Source organism: Mustela nivalis (assembly GCF_964662115.1).
Source record: "Mustela nivalis genome assembly, chromosome: 2".
Classification (NCBI taxonomy): Eukaryota; Metazoa; Chordata; class Mammalia; order Carnivora; family Mustelidae; genus Mustela; species Mustela nivalis.
Window position 1 is genome coordinate 82,374,302 of NC_139021.1, and position 23,872 is coordinate 82,398,173.

Here is a 23,872-nt window from a genome sequence, read left to right on the forward strand (position 1 = left end):
GCAGGACACTTGGGCATACGTTGTAAAGTTTCAAGAGACAGAAGTTAGCATTGCTTCTCCATTCTCCAACGAAGTTGTTTTAAGTTATTCTTTCTAGTACTTACTGAGATTTCCCCCAATTTATTTCAATTCCCCCAGCTTCATCCCAGGCCAAACTATGTTTTAATATTTAACATGCTCGCATATAAAATATAAAGCTCCCAGATCCCTGATAGCCAGAGTCCGATGTCCCTGTCTTTTTACCTACTTGTAAAATTAACTGAACGCACTTTTTCAGATGAATAATTAGGCAACACACATTCTTCCTTTCATTGCCATTTTAATAGAAAAAGAATATAAATCCCATGTTACAAAATATATTTCATATTGTTTTTGTAATGGAAATTCAAAAAAACCACTAACTTTATAAAATAACAGGATGCTAAAAAGCAAATTCCAGATGGAGCAAATACAAAACCAGTAAAATTCTAGAAAAAAGCTTAGACAAATGTATTTGTATTCTGGGAATGGAAAAGATCTTTCAAAAAACCATAAACCCAGAAGAGACAGAGAAAAAGACTGATTGGTAAGTCTGACTATATAAAAAATTATGTATGGCACAATAAAAAAAAAGTCATAAAACAAGCAAAAGCCAATAACAAACTGGAAAAACATATTTGCCACACCTACTGAAGACAAAGGGCTCTTTAATTTATGAAGATTCATGCATATTAATAAAAAGATAATAATCCAAAAGAAAAATAAATGATAGGAACAGTCAGTTTAAAAGGAGAAAACTATTATAAGACCAAAATATATGGAAAAAAAGCTCAAATCTCATTCATAATTAAGGAATACATACAAACAATAAGATAACACTTTTCTGACATATGAGATAACAAAATTAAAATGCCTGATGATGCCCACAATAGTTGAGAGTTGTAAAAAACTGAAAACAGCCCAAGTGTCCATCAGCAGAGGACTGGTTAAATTAACTATAGTGTATTCCATCTTCCATGAGAAGGTATGAGGTAGATCTCTATGTATATATAAGGACATGGAAAGGTCTTCAAGATATATATTCGTAAAAGAGTATCATATTTTTAAAAAAGTACATAGTTTAAAAAAAAGACCAAGTAAAAAAAAAAAAAGGAAGGAGTATTGAATAGTGTATCAACAAGAAGGGGAAAAATATATTAAAGTATACTGCAATTCCTTTTCTGTCTTCCAAAGGAATTATAAAATACTGCTGGCTATAGTTATCTTTAGATAAATGAATAAAGGGTAGGACCAGGGGGTGGGAGAGTTTTATTTTTTATTTTGTACCTTTCTGTACTGTTTGTTTCTACACTTAAGGGTTTAACATTATTTTAGCAGGGATCAAACGGGCAGATAGGCTATGGCTCGTTCATTGTTTTCTTATATCTCTATGTTAGAAAAAAGAGAGTTCTGTTTTTTACACATACTTACAAAGACGTTAAACCAAAACACATGCAATTCTGAAAAAAACAAAAACCCCAGACACATACACATACATATATACACACTGTCTGACAGTAAGCACAGGGAAAACCCACCTTTTCCATGTCAGATACTTACTATCCTTATGTATAATGTACAGAGTTAAAATTATCCAAAGATGTCAAAGTACTTCATTAATATTCCTTAATCTACTGTAAGTTTCCATTTCATATGGTGATATAAGATCACGGGTACAAAATATTAGTGAATATAGAAAGAAATCCCAAGGGTCTCGTCTGAGTAACGTTCGGACCCCACATGAACTTTCTGTCCTTGTACCCCTCAGTTACGACTCAGAGGCTGATCTTCGAATCAGGTCTCCAAAATAAGCAGTGATTGTCTTCAACTTATTGTTAAGAAAGTTTTGTTCTATTTCCACTTGCCCTCCAGGCCCGGCTAAGGATGCCACCTAAAAAAAGGAATGGAAGAAAGTCACACATAACATAACCACAATCACAAAATAAGTATTTTATTTATGTGCTTTATCAAATAACAAGACCCTGGCCTTTCATTTAAGTTTCTCAAGTAATGAGGCATCTCAAATGTTCACCGCTACTTTCCAGGCAAGCATTAATCCAATATTTGGTGGCAGAAATAACTTGTTTCAAGCACTTTTGATAATACGGGCAAGGCCATCGTGCTGTTATTGTGCAGGACCTAATCTCTCCAATGCCAGAAGCTAAAGAACTCAGAGGAAGAGAAAATGAATATAGTCTTCCCAAATATCAGTTTTATTTATTAAGATAGAAACTTAAAGAATAACTCTCTTCCCTGAAAACTTTTGTCCTCTTCACCTTACCATCTTACTCATTCAATAATATTATTTACTGAGTACCTGCTCCAGTAAGGTATATCAAAGAGCAAGACAGACATGATCTCTTGATCTTGTACTTTTTCCTTCTCTAATTGGTGTCTTGTATTGCTGTCCCAACCAGAACCACTTTCTCCATCGGCTGCTCTTGTGTATTTTTCAGTCCCCCTACTTTTCGAGGTCTACTAGAATAGAGTGATCAAACTTTTCTTTTCTCTTTTTTTTTTTTAAAGATTTGTTTATTTGTTTTGGAGAGAGGGAGAGAGGAGGGGAGGGGCAGAGGGCTTAGCAGAGAGCCCAACGCAGGGTCCCATCACTTGACCCTGAGATCATGACCTGAGCAGAATCAGAAGCTTAACCAACTGTACCACCCACACACCCCAACCAACCTTTTTATTAGGAAGCTAAAAGCATCACCTCCTTTCCACCTTCACAGAGTTAACATCAAAAGGATGCTTCAAGGATGCTTTGCTTCCTGGGTGGGTTAGTTGGTTAACCATCTATCTGCTTTCAGCTCAGGTCATGATCACAAGGTCCTGGGATCCAGCCCCACATCAGGCAGGCTCCTTGCTTAAGGAGCCTTAAACAAGGCTCTGCCTTCTGCTCCCCCTGCTTGTGTGCTCTCTCTGTCAAACAAATAAATAAATAAAACCTTAAAAAAAAAAAAAAAAAAAGAGATGCTTCAAACTAGCAATGCTTTACCCTAAGTTCTTATGCAGAAAAAGTTTTGTTTTTGTCCAACAGTTTTCATGCAGTCTCAGGCCTATTAACTAAGAAATAATGTTCCCTTCTAAACCCATGATTATATAACCAGAGATGAGCTTCATCATGGTAGCAGTGAGAATGATTATGGAGAAGGGCATTGCATCAGGAAAGCCCCATTGAGTCTGATAACCAAAGGCACACAGTGATGGAAAAGGGATACCCAAAATGTCAGAGGTAGGTTTCAACAAAAGGAGACATGTAGTTTCTTTTTCCTTTTTGAGAGAGAGAGTGAGCTAGCAGGAGCTCAGGGGAGGGGGAGAAGGAAAAAAAGAATCTTAAACAGGCTCCATAGGGCTTGATCTCATGACCCTGAGATCATGACTTGAGATGAAATCAAGAGTAGGATGCTTTTCCAACTGAACCACCCAGGAGCCCAAGACACAGTTTCTGTAATTCATTTTGTGATCATAATTGGCAAAACGTGTATTTTGCAAAGAGAGGTGCTGTTGGTGTAATTTTAGAGGTCGAGTGATCTAATCTCAGTGGTATTACACATGCTACACCAGCATCTGGCTGAAGGGAAGATTTACTGTGCATCACCAATGAGTATGTATTTTAAAGCATTTCAACTTCCTCTTAGAAGAAAGTCACAGATACAGAAATAGGGAAGAAACCACAGGTCATTCTAAAAGAAGCTGTCCCACTAAACTAGTAGCAATGTCCATATCAACCCCTATCTGTAAAAGGGACACAAAGAGATGGCTGTGTTTTTAGCAACAGGAATAGCTGACAACTGGAGTCAAACACAGTATCTGTCATAATGATAAAAAGGACACGTGTATCTACTATTCACTATTAAGGAATAAACTGAAGTAAAACTTTACATATTAAAAGTATCCAACTAGTCTCTGATTTTTTTTTTTTTTTTCTTTTTTAAGTAGGCTCCACACCCAGTGTGGGGCTTGAACTCATGACCCTGAGACCAAGAGTCACACGCTCCACTGCCTGAGCCAGCCAGGTGCCCCTGCCAGTCTGGTTTTTCATAAGGAAGGGTAAAATGAAAAACTTTGTCTTTAACCAACAGAAGGCATTCTAAGTGGTACATCTAAAATATAGTTACTTCACAGTAATTTTTCTAGGAATTAGATATAGCTCAGGTGTAGTATTTCTCCTGTTTCTTTAAATAGTGATTTACTTTGAGGAAGTGACACTGGCAGCAAAAGCTGAAATTTTCTCTGGGGGAGCAGTATTGGTTGGGGAGGAAAAAGGAGGAGAGGGGCGGAGAGAAGAGCACAGGTGAAGAGAACCAGAGCAGAGCTGAACCATAGCACACATATGCTAGAACAGATCTAGCAGACAACTAAAAGCAAAGTCAGGGGCAAATTTCAATACCAGTTCGACCGTCAATATAGAAATTGGTTCCTGAAAAATAGGAATACTACCTATCTCCTTAAGAGATAGGTATTTTTCAGCCATAAATAAAATTACATTAAAACGAATATCTGAGGTGGGGTACTTTCTTTTTCTTTTCTCCCCACTTTTTAGAGGGCTACCTGGACTTGGGTGCTTTGGACAGAGAAAGGAGTGGAGATGCCCTCAACATGAGGGGGTTTTCCCAGGTCTGCTGCAAAAGTTAATAAATTATTTATTATTTTATTCAACAACTATTTACTGAACACTTAAGAGGTTTTTGTCCCAGGCAGTGGAGTGCAACAAAAACAAAATAATCTCTGCCTTCCTGAAGGCTGGGAGAGTCAGGTGACAGACAAACCAAGTGCACACCATTCATATTGGAGGAAAAGATGACTGTATGTCGAAATACAATGAGAAAAATTGTTTCTATTCAGTGTTTAGAGAGAAAATTAAGAAAAAAACCTTAACATGTCACTTTCACATTTTCTAATTAAAAACAATTTCTAAAAACAATTTCTAACTCTAAAGGTTACCATTCTGGAGTTGAAAAGACTACAAAAATTATGTAGTTCAAATCAGTAATGTTTTGCTTCAATCAAATTTAATGCCATTAACTTCCAGCTGTATTTTTCACTAGCAGGTTTAACTGGCAAAATATTATTTGATTCCTTCCCATTTCTTAAAGTTTAATAAATTGAGAGAGAGGAGGAGGAAAGGAGGGGGTGAAACGGAGGGGAGGGAGAGAAAAACATAGGTAGGTAAACAGATAAAGGTTAACAACGGCTCTAGATTATATGCCATGTTTTTAGCATATCACCCAAGTATACTAACTAGATTTACCAAAAGAAGTCCCAATTATTTTGGATTGGAATTAGAACTAAGGCTGGAACTCCCATCAACTAGATTTTATAATAGTTGTTCCTTGGGGATTGGGAAAGGAGAAATGGGTAAACATTAAAGGTGATAATTTTAGTAAAAATGAAAGATTTAAGACTGAAGATTAAGAGCCAACTAAACATTTAAAAGTGCATTTTCTTCTTTCTTTTAAAAAGTAAACTCTACGCCCAATGTGAGGCTTGAACTCACGACCGACCCCAAGAGTCGCATGTTCTACTGACTAAGGAAGCCAGGAACCCCTGCATTTTTTTTTTTTTTTTTTAAGCAAACTGATTTGAAGTGAAAGTGTATGAGAGCTGAACAAATGAGAGACAGTAACCACCAAACTGGATCCTAATGGAAAAACATAATCAATATCAAGGACAGGAACAGTTTAAGAAAGATACAGAAAAATTAGAGCACTGAAAAACAGTCTTATTACTACAGTGGAGAAGTTTATATTTCCTTCACCCCTTTGGGTAAATTTTTTTTTTAGTAAATGATGTAGATAAATAGAAGGATACCACACAAACTGCTACAAACAAGTCCTGTGCTAACAGCTGGGGATTTCCTGATTCTCTGGTCTGTTGTGCTTCATGTAACTAGTTAAATTTAAGAAGTCTTCATGTTTCCAGATTCTAGCTCTGAGAACAGGTAAGAAGTAAAGCTTAGTGAACTGATTTTTGGTAGCCTTCTCCTAAGAGACTAATGCAGGTAAATTTTTAATGCCCAGGATAATTATTGGCATATCCCCAATGCCCTCCTGTTGACTATGGTGGCTTTTAAAAATCATATTTGTTTTAATCAACAAGTAAACATTTGAAAAAAGAAAGAAACAGGAAATAATATGTGAGAGCCTGAGGTAGCATGCAAGTTATCTGAAAAACAATTAGTAAAAAATTAAGATTCATTCACTTTAGCATAAAAATCTCATTTGTTTACCATGTGCAGATAAACAGAACTAATTTTATAGAAATGTCCATAAAGAACAGTTAATTTCCCATCCAGGGAGATTTATACTCTGGACAGTATTTATATTTAGGGTAGCTAAACTGAGTGTGGGCCCAATACAGATATAGCTGTTGTCATGACGTCTGTCTGGGGGAAGTCATGGTAGGGTGCAGCATGTCTACCATACAAATGCCACGGTTACATGATATAGGCCCACCTCCCAGTCCACTTTTCAACACTGTTCTTAAGGATGCTGCTCAGTGGGGCTCTGCTCTCTATACTGGTTTAAACAAATCATAAAGGAAAGAGCGTTAAATTTGAAAAGCATAAATGCTATCACTTTCCTGAGGCCAGGCATTTTAACAGGGAAGAATAAGGAGGTGCTATACCACACCAACCAGCAGCCACTCCTCCCAGCATTCCAATGTCTGCCTAGGAGACAGGGCTCCTTCTGGTTGGAGCTTCCGCCCACAGGGATTTCATACAAACATTCCACTCTGCTCAGAGACCTATCCATACTGTGTATGTTTACTTTTTAAAACAGAAGTTTTCCATATTTGGAATGCCTGGGGGATCCAAAGCTGGTAATGACTGCAATTTTATGACTATCAAAGGAAACAAATGAGGAAAAAAAAAAAAAAGAAACAAAACAAAACAAAACAAAAACAAACAAAAAAACCCACAGCAAGGAACAGGCATCCAATAGATAAATACATTTACCCTGGGCCCTATGAACTGAAGCTAATCAGTTCCAAAGTTTCACTTGTGATTTCCTTCCAAAGAGCCTAGCACAAAAATACTTTGTGAATTAGTTCTTGAGCTGGGTAGTGAGAGTTGAGGTAGCAAGGTAATATGTGTGCCACAGTAACCCCCATATGGAAAAAAGGGAATAAAAGACTGAGATAATAGGGGAACTAGAAAAATATTTTACTAGATACGGAAAATAACTGGCCTCTTCTCCCATATGGAGGGACTACACAACCACCTATATCTGGGTTGGGCCCATACTTAGTTTAGTTACAATAAATATAAACACAGTCCAGAGTAAAATCTCCCTGGATGGGAAATGAACTGTTCTCTACAGACATTTCTATGGGAAAAATCCAGCCTGAGTTTCAAACTTGGGGAGCTCATAAACCAGCCCATTTGTAAGTTCTGGTCGCTGTGACATTCTAAACATTCCTTAACAAAAAAAGCTGACTTCTCTCATTCTTGCAGTATTGCATTTTCTCTCATTTAAAAAAATCCTACATATGGATAGATTTTCTTCATTTTTTAAAAAAAGCTGACCTCCTTCTGTAATTTGACCCAAATTTAATACCAAACAATATACTTGAAATCTCATTTCTTTTTTGACTTTTATCATTCTTCAGTGTCATTACTCCCTCTACAGGTAGAAAATGTAAAGTCACCAACTGTGATTCTAACAAGTTTGTTGAAGGAAACCAAAAACACAAGTTTTATTAAAAGAAAAAAGTTAACTTTCTCCTTGGGCTGGTGTTAATTCAACTAGAAAAAATGTACTCATTGTAACTTTTATAACAAGTAGTAAATTTCCTATTGTCATTCAGGTATCCAAGTAAGCCCATCTAATTTTTAATATAAGGATCATATAACCTCTTTGAAACTTTGAGATTTGCAATTTACATGGGCAAATAAAAATTATGGAATCAACAGGCTCAACCCTTATCTGGCAGTCTACAATGAAGATCAGAGTCACATGAGTAGCAGGTATGGTTTAATATCAAATTTGATATAAAAATGCAGGGAGTAAGAGGACAGTACTTTTTCTTGTTACTGGTACAACATATAGTAATTGGGAGGTCTAATGTTTAGACACAGTGGCTCATAAACAAATGACAGGTAATAAGATCTAATTTCATCTCCTTCTAACCCCGAATAAGAGCTCAGACTTGCTCATTTTATTTACCCTTCTCTTAACCCAGAGAATCCCAAATCTAGCAGCACATTACAATCATTTAGGGACTTTTAAAAAATTCATGCATGGGCCTCATCCAGAAAATAAATCAGAGAGAATCTTTCCTAGTGGACCAGGGTACTGGTAGTTTTAAAGAGCTACTCAGCTAAAATGATAAAACTCTCAGAAGAAAACAGGGAGGAATTTCATGACATTGGATTTGGCAACACTTTTTTGAATACGACACCAAAAGTACCAGGAATATCCAGAAAAACAGCTAGGTTGAACTCCATCAAAATTAAAAACTTTGTGCAGCAAAGAACACTGTCAAGATAGTAAAAAGGCAAACTCATGGAATGCAGAAAAATATGGGCAAAGAGCACATACGGATAAGGGATTAATAGCCAGAATATACGTATGTGAATAGATGGTCAACATCATTAGTCATGAGGGAAATACAAATCAAAACTACAATGAGATACCATTTCATACCCATTAGGTATTATTACAAACAACAAACAGAAAAAAAAACAAATGTTATCGAGAATGTGGAGAAACTGCAACTCTTAAAGAACTGCTGATAGATGGGGCGCCTGGGTGGCTCAGTGGGTTAAGTCCCTGCCTTTGGCTCAGGTCATGATCCCAGGGTTCTGGGATCGAATCCTGAATCAGGCTCTCTGCTCGTTGGGGCGCCTGCTTCCCCCCAACCCCCTCTCTGTCTACTTCCGATCTCTGTCAAATAAGTAAAATCTTTAAAAAAAAGAAAAAAGAACCATTGGGAGAAATGTAAAATGGTTCAGCCGCCATGGAGAACTGTATGGTGGATCCTCCAGAAACTAAGCAGAATTACTCTGATTCAGCAGTTTCGCTTCCGGCTATATACCCGAAAGAACTGAAAGCAGGAATAGATACTATGCACCCATAGCAGCATTATTCACATCAGCCAGAGGTGAAAATAACCCAAAATGTAGCATATACATACAATGCAGTATCATTCAAATAGTTTTAAAAAGGAAGGAAATTCTGACACATGTTGAAACACGGATGAACTTTTAGGATATTATGCTCAGGGAAAAGAGCTAGGTACAAAAGGGCAAATACTGTGTGATTCTACTTATTCGAGGTTCCTAGAATCATCAAATTCATAGAGACAGTAGAATGGCGGTTTCCAGGTAATGGGGAGTCAGTGTTTAAAAGTAGAGTTTCAGTTGGGAAGATGAAGTTTTGAGATGAATGGTGGGGATGGATGCACAACAATGTGAATGTATATAATGCCACTAAACTGTACGTTTACAAATAGTTTATGCTTTAAGTTTTGTTATGTGTATCTTATCACAATTAAAAAAAAGCCATTCAGGCAATTCCAATTAGCAGCCAGAGCTGAGAGCCAGTGCTCCAAAGACCAAGGAAATAAGCCAAGACTGGGAGAGGGGAACAACCGGACATAAGAATATGTCCTTTCAAGCGAGTATATGTTTCTGATAAGAGAAAGAGAAAAATATATCATCTGGAAAGTGTGTTTATAAATTAAATTTTTCATTACACAAATATAAAACCTTCTATTCTATCCTCTAGAGAAAAATGTCATCTTTCCATACTGGCCCTCTTCAAAGTGTTAGCAGCATTTACATTCTTCTCACAAAAACTTTGTAATAGCATCTTCAAAGTCACATACATAGGACTTTATTGAGAGTTTATAGGCTAGAGGTACTGGTGATAAGTGAAATACCCACATACTCATTTATGCCTCACAATCGTCACCAGACAGCTAGTAAGTGGCAGGGCTAAGACTAAACTAGGTCTGTTTGACTCTTAATCTCTCTTTCTCTGTCTGGTTTTGAGCCCATTAACTGAACATTATCCACATATGCTCACTTCCATGTCACTGGTGCTCTTGCCACTTTCTCCTCAACTCCTACAATCAAAGCTTTTTTGAAGTCCCGTTTATATCCTAGATCATCAGAACCTTTCTTGAAGTCATCTAACAAGATAGCCAGAGCATTTAATTTCCACCTTTTTAATGAGAAGGATGCATTATTTATGTCCCCATGACCAAAGCCCTAAGATGCTGAACTAGCATGAATACTGGCTACTGCAAGCCCTAAAGAATCTTCTGGAGACCCAAGACTGTCTGAATATGTGTATAGGATGGAGGGGAGTACCTCTGGCTTATGGCAGGAGGGAAGTGCTTGTGCTTTTGAGAAGCTAAGATGGGAAGAAAGAAAACAAGAACTTAGACATTCTGCTCTCAGGGCACCTGAGTGTCTCAGCTGGTCAAGCAGCTAACTCTTGATTTCAGCTCAGGGTCGTGAGATTGAGCCCCACATCGGGCTCTGCACTCAGAGAGGAGGCTGCTTGAGATTCTTTCTCTCTCTCTCTCCCTCTGCACCCCCCTTGTGTTTTTTTTCCTCTCTCTCTAAAATAAATTAAAAAAAAAAAAAAAGAAAGAAAGAAATTCTGCTCTTGCTGCTCCCTCACAATCACCCTGCATTTGGTATATCACTTAGAGAAACTGGGAACTCTGGTCTATGTTCAGGAGTCAAGTCAGGACAGTCTGAAAAGAAATCTTGCTCTGAAGAGCTGAGAACAGGTGGGAACTAATCCGATTGTCTCACTCTTCCTTTTCCGTACCAGTGAGGTGAGAAATGACAGTAAAAGATTGAAGAATACAATCTTTAAATCAATTTCTGTCCAGATCCTCCTCAAAGGGGAGGAGCTGTGTCCCGAGATGGTGTTTCGTGATAACTGCAGCCTTGTGGTGCCTGAGTTGGCAACCCCAAAGCCTATCCACTTTCATCCCTTGAGGTTATCACTGGGGCTAACACAAACCTCAGCAGTGGTTGTCAACCCAGGCTACACATTAAAATGATCTGGCACTTAGACAGATACAGTTTTTCCAAAGGTCCCCAAGGACCCTAAAGCACAGCCTGTCTCCTGCATTACTTGAGAACAGCCAATACATAGTAAGACAAGATATTGAGGACCACAAGTATTTCATGGAAGAAAAACAAAATGGATTCTAAATTATATGAAATACAGAAAGGGTAGACCAGATTAGGAATTTAGACTTCTTAAAATAACAGTAAGAGATATTATTATTAGAGTATAAAAGAAGAAAACAAAAAACAGTGCAGAAATATTAAGTATAAAGAATGTAATAGGGAGGAGTCAAGATGGCGGAGAAGTAGCAAGCTGAGACTGCTTCAGCTAGCCGGAGATCAGCTAGGTAGCTTATCTAAAGATTGCAAACACCTGAAAATCCATCGGCAGATCGAAGAGAAGAAGAACAGCAATTCTGGAAACAGAAAAACAACCACTTTCTGAAAGGTAGGACCGGCGGAGAAGTGAATCCAAAGCGACGGGAAGATAGACCCCGGGGGGAGGGGCCGGCTCCCGGCAAGCAGCGGAGCAACCGCGCACAAAATCAGGACTTTTAAAAGTCTGTTCCGCTGAGGGACATCGCTCTAGAGGCTAAACCGGGGCGAAGCCCACGCGGGGTCAGCGTGGCCTCAGGTCCCGCAGGGTCACAGAAGGATCGGGGGTGTCTGAGTGTCGCAGAGCTTGCGGGTATTGGAACGGGAAAGCCGGCTGCAGAGACAGAGCCGACAGTAAGCTCGCAGCTCGGGGTGACCTTGAACCGGTCGCAGGCTCGGTGAGCTCGGAGCTCGGCCGGAGGTCAGACAGACGGGAGTGACTGGGCGCTGTTCTCTGAGGGCGCCCTGAGCTCTCGGCTCCTCCGGGCCGGAGACCAGAAGGCCGCCATTTGTATTCCCGTCCTCCGGAACTCTATGGAAAGCGCTCAGGGAACAAAAGCTCCTGAAAGCAAACCCGAGCGGATTACTCACCCCGGCCCCGGGTAAGGGCGGTGTAATTCCGCCTGGGGCAAAGACACTTGAGAATCACTACAACAGGCCCCTCCCCCAGAAGATCAACAAGAAATCCAGCCGAGACCAAGTTCACCTACCAAGGAGTGCGGTTTCAATACCAAGGAGAGCAGCAGAATTCCAGAGGAGGAGAAAGCCAAGCACGGAACTCATGGCTTTTTTCCTGTGATTTTTTTTAGTCTTGCAGTTAATTTAATTTTTTCTTTTTCATTTTTTTTTTTTTTCTTCTCGCCTTCGGGTAAATTTTTTTTTTTTAACTGTTACCTTTTTCTTTTTTAACGTTTTTTTACTAGTTTATCTAATATATATATTTTTTCTTTTTTACATTTTTCTCAGGTGTTTTCTTTTTAAAAAAATTTTTTTTCTTTTCTTTTTTTTTTCTTTTCCTTGTTCTTTTTTTTTCTTTCTTCCTTTTTGAACCTTTTTTTATCCCCTTTCTCCCCACTCACGATTTTGGATCTCTTCTAATTTGGTTAAAGCATATTTTCCTGGGGTTGTTGCCACCCTTTTAGTATTTTACTTGCCCCTTCATTTACTCTTATCTGGCCAAAATGACAAGACGTAAAAATTCAACACAAAAAAAAGAACAAGAGGCAGTACCGAAGGCTAGGGACCTAATCAATACAGACATCGGTAATATGTCAGATCTAGAGTTCAGAATGACAATTCTCAAGGTTCTAGCCGGGCTCGAAAAAGGCATGGAAGATATTAGAGAAACCCTCTCGAGAGATATAAAAGCCCTTTCTGGAGAAATAAAAGAACTAAAATCTAACCAAGTTGAAATCAAAAAAGCTATTAATGAGGTGCAATCAAAAATGGAGGCTCTAACTGCTAGGATAAATGAGGCAGAAGAAAGAATTAGTGATATAGAAGACCAAATGACAGAGAATAAAGAAGCTGAGCAAAAGAGGGACAAACAGCTACTGGACCACGAGGGGATAATTCGAGAGATAAGTGACACCATAAGACGAAACAACATTAGAATAATTGGGATTCCAGAAAAAGAAGAAAGAGAGAGGGGAGCAGAAGGTATACTGGAGAGAATTATTGGGGAGAATTTCCCCAATATGGCAAAGGGAATGAGCATCAAAATTCAGGAGGTTGAGAGAACGCCCCTCAAAATCAATAAGAATAGGCCCACACCCCGTCACCTAATAGTAAAATTTACAAGTCTCAGTGACAAAGAGAAAATCCTGAAAGCAGCCCGGGAAAAGAAGTCTGTAACATACAATGGTAAAAATATTAGATTGGCAGCTGACTTATCCACAGAGACCTGGCAGGCCAGAAAGAGCTGGCATGATATTTTTAGAGCACTAAACGAGAAAAACATGCAGCCCAGAATACTATATCCAGCTAGGCTATCATTGAAAATAGAAGGAGAGATTAAAAGCTTCCAGGACAAACAACAACTGAAAGAATTTGCAAATACCAAACCAGCTCTACAGGAAATATTGAAAGGGGTCCTCTAAGCAAAGAGAGAGCCTACAAGTGGTAGATCAGAAAGGAACAGAGACCATATACAGTAACAGTCACCTTACAGGCAATACAATGGCACTAAATTCACATCTCTCAATAGTTACCCTGAATGTGAATGGGCTAAATGCCCCTGTCAAAAGACACAGCTATCAGAATGGATAAAAAAACAAAACCCATCTATATGTTGCCTCCAAGAAACTCATTTTAAGCCCGAAGACACCTCCAGATTTAAAGTGAGGGGGTGGAAAAGAATTTACCATGCTAATGGACATCAGAAGAAAGCAGGAGTGGCAATCCTTATATCAGATCAATTAGATTTTAAGCCAAAGACTATAATAAGAGATGAGGAAGGACACTATATCATACTCAAAGGGTCTGTCCAACAAGAAGATTTAACAATTTTAAATATCTATGCCCCCAACGTGGGAGCAGCCAACTATATAAACCAATTAATAACAAAATCAAAGAAACACATCAACAATAATACAATAATAGTAGGGGACTTTAACACTCCCCTCACTGAAATGGACAGGTCATCCAAGCAAAAGATCAGCAAGGAAATAAAGGCCTTAAACGACACACTGGACCAGATGGACATCACAGATATATTCAGAATATTTCATCCCAAAGCAACAGAATACACATTCTTCTCTAGTGCACATGGAACATTCTCCAGAATAGATCACATCCTCGGTCCTAAATCAGGACTCAACCGGTATCAAAAGATTGGGATCATTCCCTGCATATTTTCAGACCACAATGCTCTAAAGCTAGAACTCAACCACAAAAGGAAGTTTGGAAAGAACCCAAATACATGGAGACTAAACAGTATCCTTCTAAAGAATGAATGGGTCAACTGGGAAATTACAGAAGAATTGAAAAAAATCATGGAAACAAATGATAATGAAAATACAACGGTTCAAAATCTGTGGGACACAACAAAGGCAGTCCTGAGAGGAAAATATATAGCGGTACAAGCCTTTCTCAAGAAACAAGAAAGGTCTCAGGTACACAACCTAACCCTACACCTAAAGGAGCTGGAGAAAAAACAAGAAAGAAACCCTAAGCCCAGCAGGAGAAGAGAAATCATAAAGATCAGAGCAGAAATCAATGAAATAGAAACCAAAAAAACAATAGAACAAATCAACAAAACTAGGAGCTGGTTCTTTGAAAGAATTAATAAAATTGATAACCCCCTGGCCCGACTTATCAAAAAGAAAAGAGAAAGGACCCAAATAAATAAAATCATGAATGAAAGAGGAGAGATCACAACTAACACCAAAGAAATACAAACTATTATAAGAACATACTATGAGCAACTCTACGGCAATAAATTTGACAATCTGGAAGAAATGGATGCATTCCTAGAAACATATAAACTACCACAACTGAACCAGGAAGAAATAGAAAGCCTGAACAGACCCATAACCAGTAAGGAGATTGAAACAGTCATTAAAAATCTCCAAACAAACAAAAGCCCAGGGCCAGACGGCTTCCCGGGGGAATTCTACCAAACATTTAAAGAAGAACTAATTCCTATTCTCCTGAAACTGTTCCAAAAAATAGAAATGGAAGGAAAACTTCCAAACACATTTTATGAGGCCAGCATCACCTTGATCCCAAAACCAGACAAGGATCCCACCAAAAAAGAGAGCTATAGACCGATATCCTTGATGAACACAGATGCGAAAATACTTAACAAAATACTAGCCAATAGGATTCAACAGTACATTAAAAAGATTATTCACCACGACCAAGTGGGATTTATTCCAGGGCTGCAAGGTTGGTTCAACATCCGCAAATCAGTCAATGTGATAGAACACATCAATAAAAGAAAGAACAAGAACCATATGATACTCTCAATAGATGCTGAAAAAGCATTTGACAAAGTACAGCATCCCTTCCTGATCAAAACTCTTCAAAGTGTAGGGATAGAGGGCACATACCTCAATATCATCAAAGCCATCTACGAAAAACCCACCGAAAATATCATTCTCAATGGAGAAAAACTGAAAGCTTTTCCACTAAGGTCAGGAACACGGCAGGGATGTCCATTATCACCACTGCTATTCAACATAGTACTAGAGGTCCTAGCCTCAGCAATCAGACAACAAAAGGAAATTAAAGGCATCCAAATCGGCAGAGAAGAAGTCAAATTATCACTCTTCGCAGATGATATGATACTATATGTGGAAAACCCAAAAGACTCCACTCCAAAACTGCTAGAACTTATACAGAAATTCAGTAAAGTGTCAGGATATAAAATCAATGCACAGAAATCAGTTGCATTTCTCTACACCAACAGCAAGACAGAAGAAAGAGATATTAAGGAGTCAATCCCATTTACAATTGCATCCAAAACCATAAGATACCTAGGAATAAACCTAACCAAAGAGGCAAAGAATCTATACTCAGAAAACTATAAAGTACTCATGAAAGAAATTGAGGAAGACACAAAGAAATGGAAAAATGTTCCATGCTCCTGGATTGGAAGAATAAATACTGTGAAAATGTCTATGCTACCTAAAGCAATCTACACATTTAATGCAATTCCTATCAAAGTACCATCCATCTTTTTCAAAGAAATGGAACAAATAATGCTAAAATTTATATGGAACCAGAAAAGACCTCGAGTAGCCAAAGGGATATTGAAAAAGAAAGCCAACGTTGGTGGCATCACAATTCCGGACTTCAAGCTCTATTACAAAGCTGTCATCATCAAGACAGCATGGTACTGGCACAAAAACAGACACATAGATCAATGAAACAGAATAGAGAGCCCAGAAATAGACCCTCAAATCTATGGTCAACTCATCTTCGACAAAGCAGGAAAGAATGTCCAATGGAAAAAAGACAGCCTCTTCAATAAATGGTGCTGGGAAAACTGGACAGCCACATGTAGAAAAATGAAATTGGACCATTTCCTTACACCACACACAAAAATAGACTCAAAATGGATGAAGGACCTCAATGTGCGAAAGGAATCCATCAAAATCCTTGAGGAGAACACAGGCAGCAACCTCTTCGACCTCTGCCGCAGCAACATCTTCCTAGGAACAACGCAAAAGGCAAGGGAAGCAAGGGAAAAAATGAACTATTGGGATTTCATCAAGATCAAAAGCTTTTGCACAGCAAAGGAAAGAGTTAACAAAACCAAAAGACAACTGACAGAATGGGAGAAGATATTTGCAAACGACATATCAGATAAAGGACTAGTGTCCAGAATCTATAAAGAACTTAGCAAACTCAACACCCAAAGAACAAATAATCCAATCAAGAAATGGGCAGAGGACGTGAACAGACATTTCTATAAAGAAGACATCCAGATGGCCAACAGACACATGAAAAAGTGCTCCATATCACTCGGCATCAGGGAAATACAAATCAAAACCACAATGAGATATCACCTCACACCAGTCAGAATGGCTAAAATCAACAAGTCAGGAAATGACAGATGCTGGCGAGGATGTGGAGAAAGGGGAACCCTTTTACATTGTTGGTGGGAATGCAAGCTGGTGCAGCCACTCTGGAAAACAGCATGGAGGTTCCTCAAAATGTTGAAAATAGAACTGCCCTATGACCCAGCAATTGCACTATTGGGTATTTACCCTAAAGATACAAATGTAGTGATCCAAAGGGGCACATGCACCCGAATGTTTATAGCAGCAATGTCCACAATAGCCAAACTATGGAAAGAACCTAGATGTCCATCAACAGATGAATGGATCAAGAAGATGTGGTATATATACACAATGGAATACTATGCAGCCATCAAAAGAAATGAAATCTTGCCATTTGCAACAACATGGATGGAACTAGAGCGAATCATGCTTAGCGAAATAAGTCAAGCAGAGAAAGACAACTATCATATGATCTCCCTGATATGAGGAAGTGGTGATGCAACATGGAGGCTTAAGTGGGTAGGAGAAGAATCAATGAAACAAGATGGGATTGGGAGGGAGACAAACCATAAGTGACTCTTAATCTCACAAAACAAACTGAGGGTTGCTGGGGGGAGGGGGTTTGGGAGAAGAGGGTGGGATTATGGACATTGGGGAGGGTATGTGCTTTGGTGAGTGCTGTGAAGTGTGTAAACCTGGTGATTCACAGACCTGTACCCCTGGGGATAAAAATATATGTTTATAAAAAATAAAAATTAAAAAAAAAAAAAAAAAGAATGTAATAGTTGAACTAAAAAACAATAGGCGAGATAGAAAAAAGAACACATATACCTGAGGAATGAGCTAATTGGAAGACCAGATCTCTCAGAAGAAAAAAAAGAGAAAAAACACCAGTAAATATAAATTTGAAAGACTAATGTCCACATAAAGTCATGCTCCAGAAAAAGGAACAAAGGTAGTAAAAAATTTCGTTGAATAAATAATGGGAGATAATTTCTTCAGAATAAGATGAAAGAGGTCAGAAGGACAGGGTCGGCTCTCAGTATCAAATAGGAGAGAAAGGAAAACCTCAGAGCTAGTAACACTACAGTAAAATTTAAAATATAAAAAGACCAACATTTTCAACAGAATGCTTATCATACATACGATAATATGTGTTATCATAGATATGATAGCAGTAACTGTTTACAGAAAGCAAATCAACAAAAACATGAAGTAAAGACATCATCAAATGTTTATGAGGCTGTTAGGTCAAGTCCAATTCTGTAAGAGAAAAAATTCCATTATTAAGTAAGTGTTTACAGGAAGAATGGAATAGGGACATTAAGCTCTTCAACTACTAGCCAAGTGTCCTATATTCCAAGACTACAGTTAAACTTGCTTCTGGCCAAATTAAGGTTTCATCTGTCTGTATATTTCTATTTAGGCTCCTCTTTTGAGGAATACCTAAAACCTCTACTCTCAAGGTAGGTCTCAATAAAGACAGATCTTGGCTAGTTTGGGTATGTGCATTTGAAACACAACACATTCAGTTATCCTTTCAGAACACATAATTAAAAGCCCAGAGGGTTTATATATATATATATATATATATATATCCTCCTGCAGCTGTGGAGATGAAGTGGATGAAACAGGCATGGATTTAACTGCCAAACACCTCCAGTTTTCTAATAATAGTAAAAAACCCAGAGACTTCTCATAAATATGTTCTCAAAGGAAGGTCCTTGTTATCTTTTTCCTGCCCATTTTTTTGTAAGTTATGCCAGAGGCTCATAGAAATTGCTTAGTAGTGGCTTACCTGGTCAATATCAGCATTTCTTGGAAGAAAATAAACAATATTATTAGTTATCTTCTGGGAAAGCCTGAAGATTTCGAAGGTGAATAATAGTTAAGGAATGGTAACAAAAACAGCAGTTAATTTCTAATCACAGATATGTTATACCATAACTCAAATGTATTTTGGTATGTAACTATGAGACACACATTTATATTCTCTAATGGAACCTAAGAGAATTAAGTAGCAGATTTTTAATTCAGATGGGTCAGAGATTAGAAGCTAAGCCCATTCATTCGATTACCCATGTGGAAGGCAGCCAAAAGTCAGAAATACACTTTCTCTTTCTGCCGTTTCCTAATTATTATGAAAATATAATAGGAAAGCACAATACAACCACTTTCCAGTAAAGAATAAAGACAAGTAAATCTGGTCATTGTGGCTTACATTCTAAATTTTAAATAGCATTTTAGAAACATGCTTCCTGTTCAGGGGATTCCTCTGGGTAGGAGAGATAAAGAAAAGGACAAATAAATGTTATTCTTTATGAAAGAAGGGTTTCCTTCAGTATCTTGGAAGACTGACAGGGAACATCTGAAGATGCAAAGAGAATAGGCACAAGCCAATATAAGTTGAAGAAAAGTTAAGAGATGGTCACCCAGAGTCTATGGACAGGTCTTGAGGAAACTCCCAATTTCCAAGGCAATAATTTCAAGCAATTAGTATTTCCCAGTTGTTTTATAATGAAAAAACTGGATAGTGCCCAAAGGAAATATGTCTTCACACCTGCCATTCCTCTTGGAAGTAAACCACCACTTAATTTTTACATACTGGCTTTTTATGCAAAATAAACTGGAATCTATCAAGTGCCATTAATATTTCCCCACTTCACTCATGTCTCTTTCTGAAACACACATACACACACTCACTCATATGCACACCTTTCTCTCCACAACCACTGTCTGAGTAAACGCTCAGCCTTCCAAAGGATATCCATCAGGAGACATCATGGTCCTGATGTCAAAGGTCTCCGCAGTAGCGTAATCTGGTCCTCCCCAAGGAGGGCTAAGAAACACAACATCAGCCTTTAAATGCGAAGCCAGCAAGAGGAAATCTCCACAGATGAACTCTATCTTGTCTGCTATTCCATAAACTTCTGCATTATTGCGAGCAAGATCAATCTTCACAGGATCAATATCAATGGCAATCACTAAAAGCGGGAAAAGAAGAGTCAAATGACACTGATCTATAGAACAGTTCATCTTCTGAGCAGTCTGATTTTTTCTCAGTGTAAGAACTTTTTTTAAAGACTAAGAGAATATGGCAAATGTATCAGAGATAAAGAACTTAATTAAAAATTTTAATCTAAGTTAGAAAGATTCACTTGAGTAGCACTAAGAAAATTTGACCGAAGGACTTGGCTTTCAAAGTTGTCACTCAGCCAGGTTTTCCAAAGCAAGTAGTGACAGCTGCCACACCGTATCTTCTGAGAGGTAAACACGTGCTTAGCTCTGTGCTCTGAACAGCCTGAGTGGCAAACACTTGGAAAGATCACTGACTACATGTCAAGCCTCTAACACTAGGATTTCAGAAACAACCAATTTCCTAAAATGAAACAAAGCTTCCAAAGAAGAACAAATTTGACAACTTTTACAGAAAAGCAAATTAAAACACATTTTGACAAACCCATAGAGCTAGTTTATGAAGAAGAAACGTAAAAGCGTCTGCTGATAATGTTTAATGAGACATCTTAGGAGGAGGGAACCGACAACACTGTTTTCATTGGATGGGCTTTCATTTAATTTATTGCAATTTCATAATTAGCAATGCAAACATAAGTTATTTTTAGCTCACTCCTATCTGGCAGTCAATAACTCAAGTGCACCTGTATGTGCACCAGTATGCTGGTGGCAATATTTCATATTTGGAAAGGCTAAGTGGAACCCTGATGCATACAACATGGTTGTCATGGATACATAGTTTTCTAGAAAATGCCGGTTTCAAAATTTGTTAACACTTTTGAGAAGTAATGCACTAAATAAAACACTTGAACAATGAATACAAGCTCCAATTACATGCTGAAATCATGCATTTACAATGCTATATTTTCTGTTCTAAATAAACTACCATTCCTAAGAGAAAAGACGAAAATATTCTTTTCAGCTGTTAAATCTGCTCCATTTGTAGTACAGAGACAGATGGGAAGATATGCTGACAACACCAAAAACTCAATGGGAAAAATGATTTTCAACATCAAATATATTCAGTCAATCCTCATGTTTTCATCTACATTTGTCCTAGAGGCTGCTTTGGTTTTAGGCCTAACAGAATGGAAGCACTCATTCTATCTATCATGTAAAGGAAATGCTGGCAAATGTTGAATGACATCATCCAGAACTGCACTGTCCATGAAATGGTAGTCACTAGCCATATGTGGTTATTACCCTTAAACTGATTAAAATGACAAAGAATTTAGATCCTCAGTCAAAAGAATTTAGATCCTCAGTCACACTGCCACATTCTTTTAAGATTTATTTATTTATTTGAGAGAGAGAGAATACATGCATGCATTCGGAAGCTGGGGGAGGGGCAGTGGGGAGAAGGAGAGAAAATTATCAAGGAGATTCTCCACTGAGTGCTGAGCCTGACACAGGGCTCCATCCCAGGACCCTGAGATCATAGCCTGAGCTGAAATCACGAGTCAGCTGCTTAACCCACTGAGCTACCCAGACACCCCACACTGTCACATTTCAAATGACCAACAGCCACATGTGGCTAGTGGCCTATGATACTAGACAGTGCAGATACACAACATTTCCATTATCACAGAAAATTCTATTGGATAGCAGTAATACTGAAGTATAGAGAAAGGGAAAAAATCTTTAACATCAAAATGCAGAACTTTGTGGATTCTCTAACCATTTAGTTGAGTACATGCCTAGACAACCATTGGGTCTGGGTGTAGCAGAAGTAGCCTTCCTTTAGCTTGGGACCCACATCAGATATTTTTCTTTACCAAATGTGTACTAAGCTACAGAAAGCTTTGGCAAGAGACCTATATTCATAGAAATACAAATCTACAATACGGATAGTTTCCATAATATTTTGAAAAAATTTCCATATCCGTTTGCCGCTTTACCAGAAGGCAGATATTTTAATTGTCATGCTGTGATACAATGTCAAAATGAAGACAAATTTGAAAATTTTTGAGGAAAAATTATTTTTATGCAATAAACACTGATCTAACAGAGCTGGCAAGTGCAGAGAACTTTAAGAGTAAATAATGAATTCAAGGAACATAAGAAAATAACTCCTATTCCAGTAAATGTGAAGACAACTTTCATTCAGGCTATTAGAAGACCATGTAGGGTGAGAACTGTCATGCCCTGGAGCATGATTTAATAAGGGTCACAGTTCAGCAGCATAGGTCTGGGTCTTCAAGGTTAAGTTTTCCTTCACCAGTTTTTAGCTTCTATATTATACTTCCACACTCATACTTTCCTAGTTAACATTAAAAACTTGAAATAAATTTAAGAGACTTAACTGTTAATTCACTGAAACAGATGCTGCTTGTATAATACAAAGATGCTGGGGGGAAGAGCATCTTCAGAGAACAATTGGTATCTTTAAAATGTCACATTATATTACACTTTAAAAATAATTTAGAAAGAACAGGGATATCAGAAAAAAAACAGAGTAAAAATCCTGCCTTCATGACTCAGCTATGTCCATTTGGGCAGACCTTCCAATTTTACAAAGTTTTTTTTTTTTTTTTTTTTTGCTTTGGGAAATAGCAGACACATAACCTACTTGACATAGTTCCTGGCACATATATAGTGACACAAGGTTTCTTTTTCATGATTCCGAAGTCAAAGGACCACGAGAATGACCTAATACTTTAAAAATTTTCAATTTTACAATGCACAAACTGAAAGGTATTACAGAAGTTATCTTAATTGTTAAACGATGTCCAAAGTCATAAAGGTGGCAAAACTGGAACTCCCTAACCACTCATCTTCTAAAGAATGGTTTCCCATTTTAATATTTTTTAGTTTTTTATAATACTATTATCTTGGCTTCACCAAACTGTGTCTGTGTAATCCTGAGCAAGTTATTTCATCTCTTTATTTCCCAGTTTATCTGTGAAACGCAGATAGTAAAAGATACACTTTACAAGACCGCTGACTAATAAATACATATTAAGCACTTATACCAATATGAGATACAAACTGTATGCTTACTATATGCTAACTATTATTATTTTAAATATTTGGCATTAAATTACTAATTATATAATAAATCTTAGCAAAGACAGGCTAAAGCAAAATGAAACATTTACTGAATAAATTAAAAAGAAATTACTGATCTTCCTTTGATGGCTAATTACCTCTTTTTCCTGTTAACGCAAACTGAATAGTATTTCCTCCAACTCCACAAAATGCATCTACTACAATGTCACACTTGAAGGACTGGCTCACCCGGCCAGCAATGTGTTCAGCAATCTTCTCAGGAGTAACTGAAAACCAGCCCTCTGTGAAGCGAAGAGTATTTCTGTTAAGATGTTTAGTTTCAAGAAGCCAACCCAAGCATAAACATAGCAACATACACACACACACACACACACACACTATATAACATATATATTATATGTACTTGAGCAAAACTTAGAGTCTCTTTTCTAGAAATTATAAATTACTTAGTTTTAAAGTTCTGCCAAGCTTGTTATACAAAGGACCAGTACCATTCCCATTCCCAATTTCCACCAAAGCAACTGCCTCAATTCTTGCCTGATTCTTTTGTAATATACTTCTAATAATTGAATGCAATTTTTAGTTTTTGTTTGAAGTATTAACTACTGACTATTATGGAAAATGGAAAGTTAGCTATCCAACTGGCTCACTTCCCAAACTCCACTGAGTTTCCTGATTACTTCATTTCTAATGGGGAAGCAAACTGACCTCCTTTCCCAATAGAATTAACATTTTTTTCGGAAAGCTATTTCTCTGAACAAAAATGATACACCAGTTTTTCTGTTCCCTTTCCTTACCAAAACTTTAAATGGCTCCTTATTACTGGAAGAATAAACATATAAACTCCCTTTATAGAATTAAAAAGCTTTTATCCAGTCTTATTTCTCCAAACACCTATGCACTTTCTTCAATA

General features: G+C 37.7%; 1 protein-coding gene across 3 annotated transcripts in view; it reads right to left on the minus strand.

Moving 5' to 3' along the window:
* Window positions 1-302: 302 nt before the first annotated feature.
* TGS1 (trimethylguanosine synthase 1) overlaps window positions 303-23,872 on the minus strand; it is a 45,341-nt gene continuing 21,771 nt past the window's right edge. For 2 of the 3 annotated variants that reach the window (XM_082719198.1, XM_082719199.1), the window contains 4 exons: window positions 23,097-23,240; window positions 19,703-19,919; window positions 18,734-18,812; window positions 303-1,909 (listed from right to left, as the gene is read on the minus strand). In XM_082719198.1, the coding sequence (XP_082575324.1) occupies window positions 1,787-1,909; window positions 18,734-18,812; window positions 19,703-19,919; window positions 23,097-23,240 (563 nt within the window). In that variant the 3' untranslated portion in view covers window positions 303-1,786. The remainder of the gene's footprint in view (window positions 1,910-18,733; window positions 18,813-19,702; window positions 19,920-23,096; window positions 23,241-23,872) is intronic. The other variant, XM_082719200.1, reaches the window with a different exon arrangement.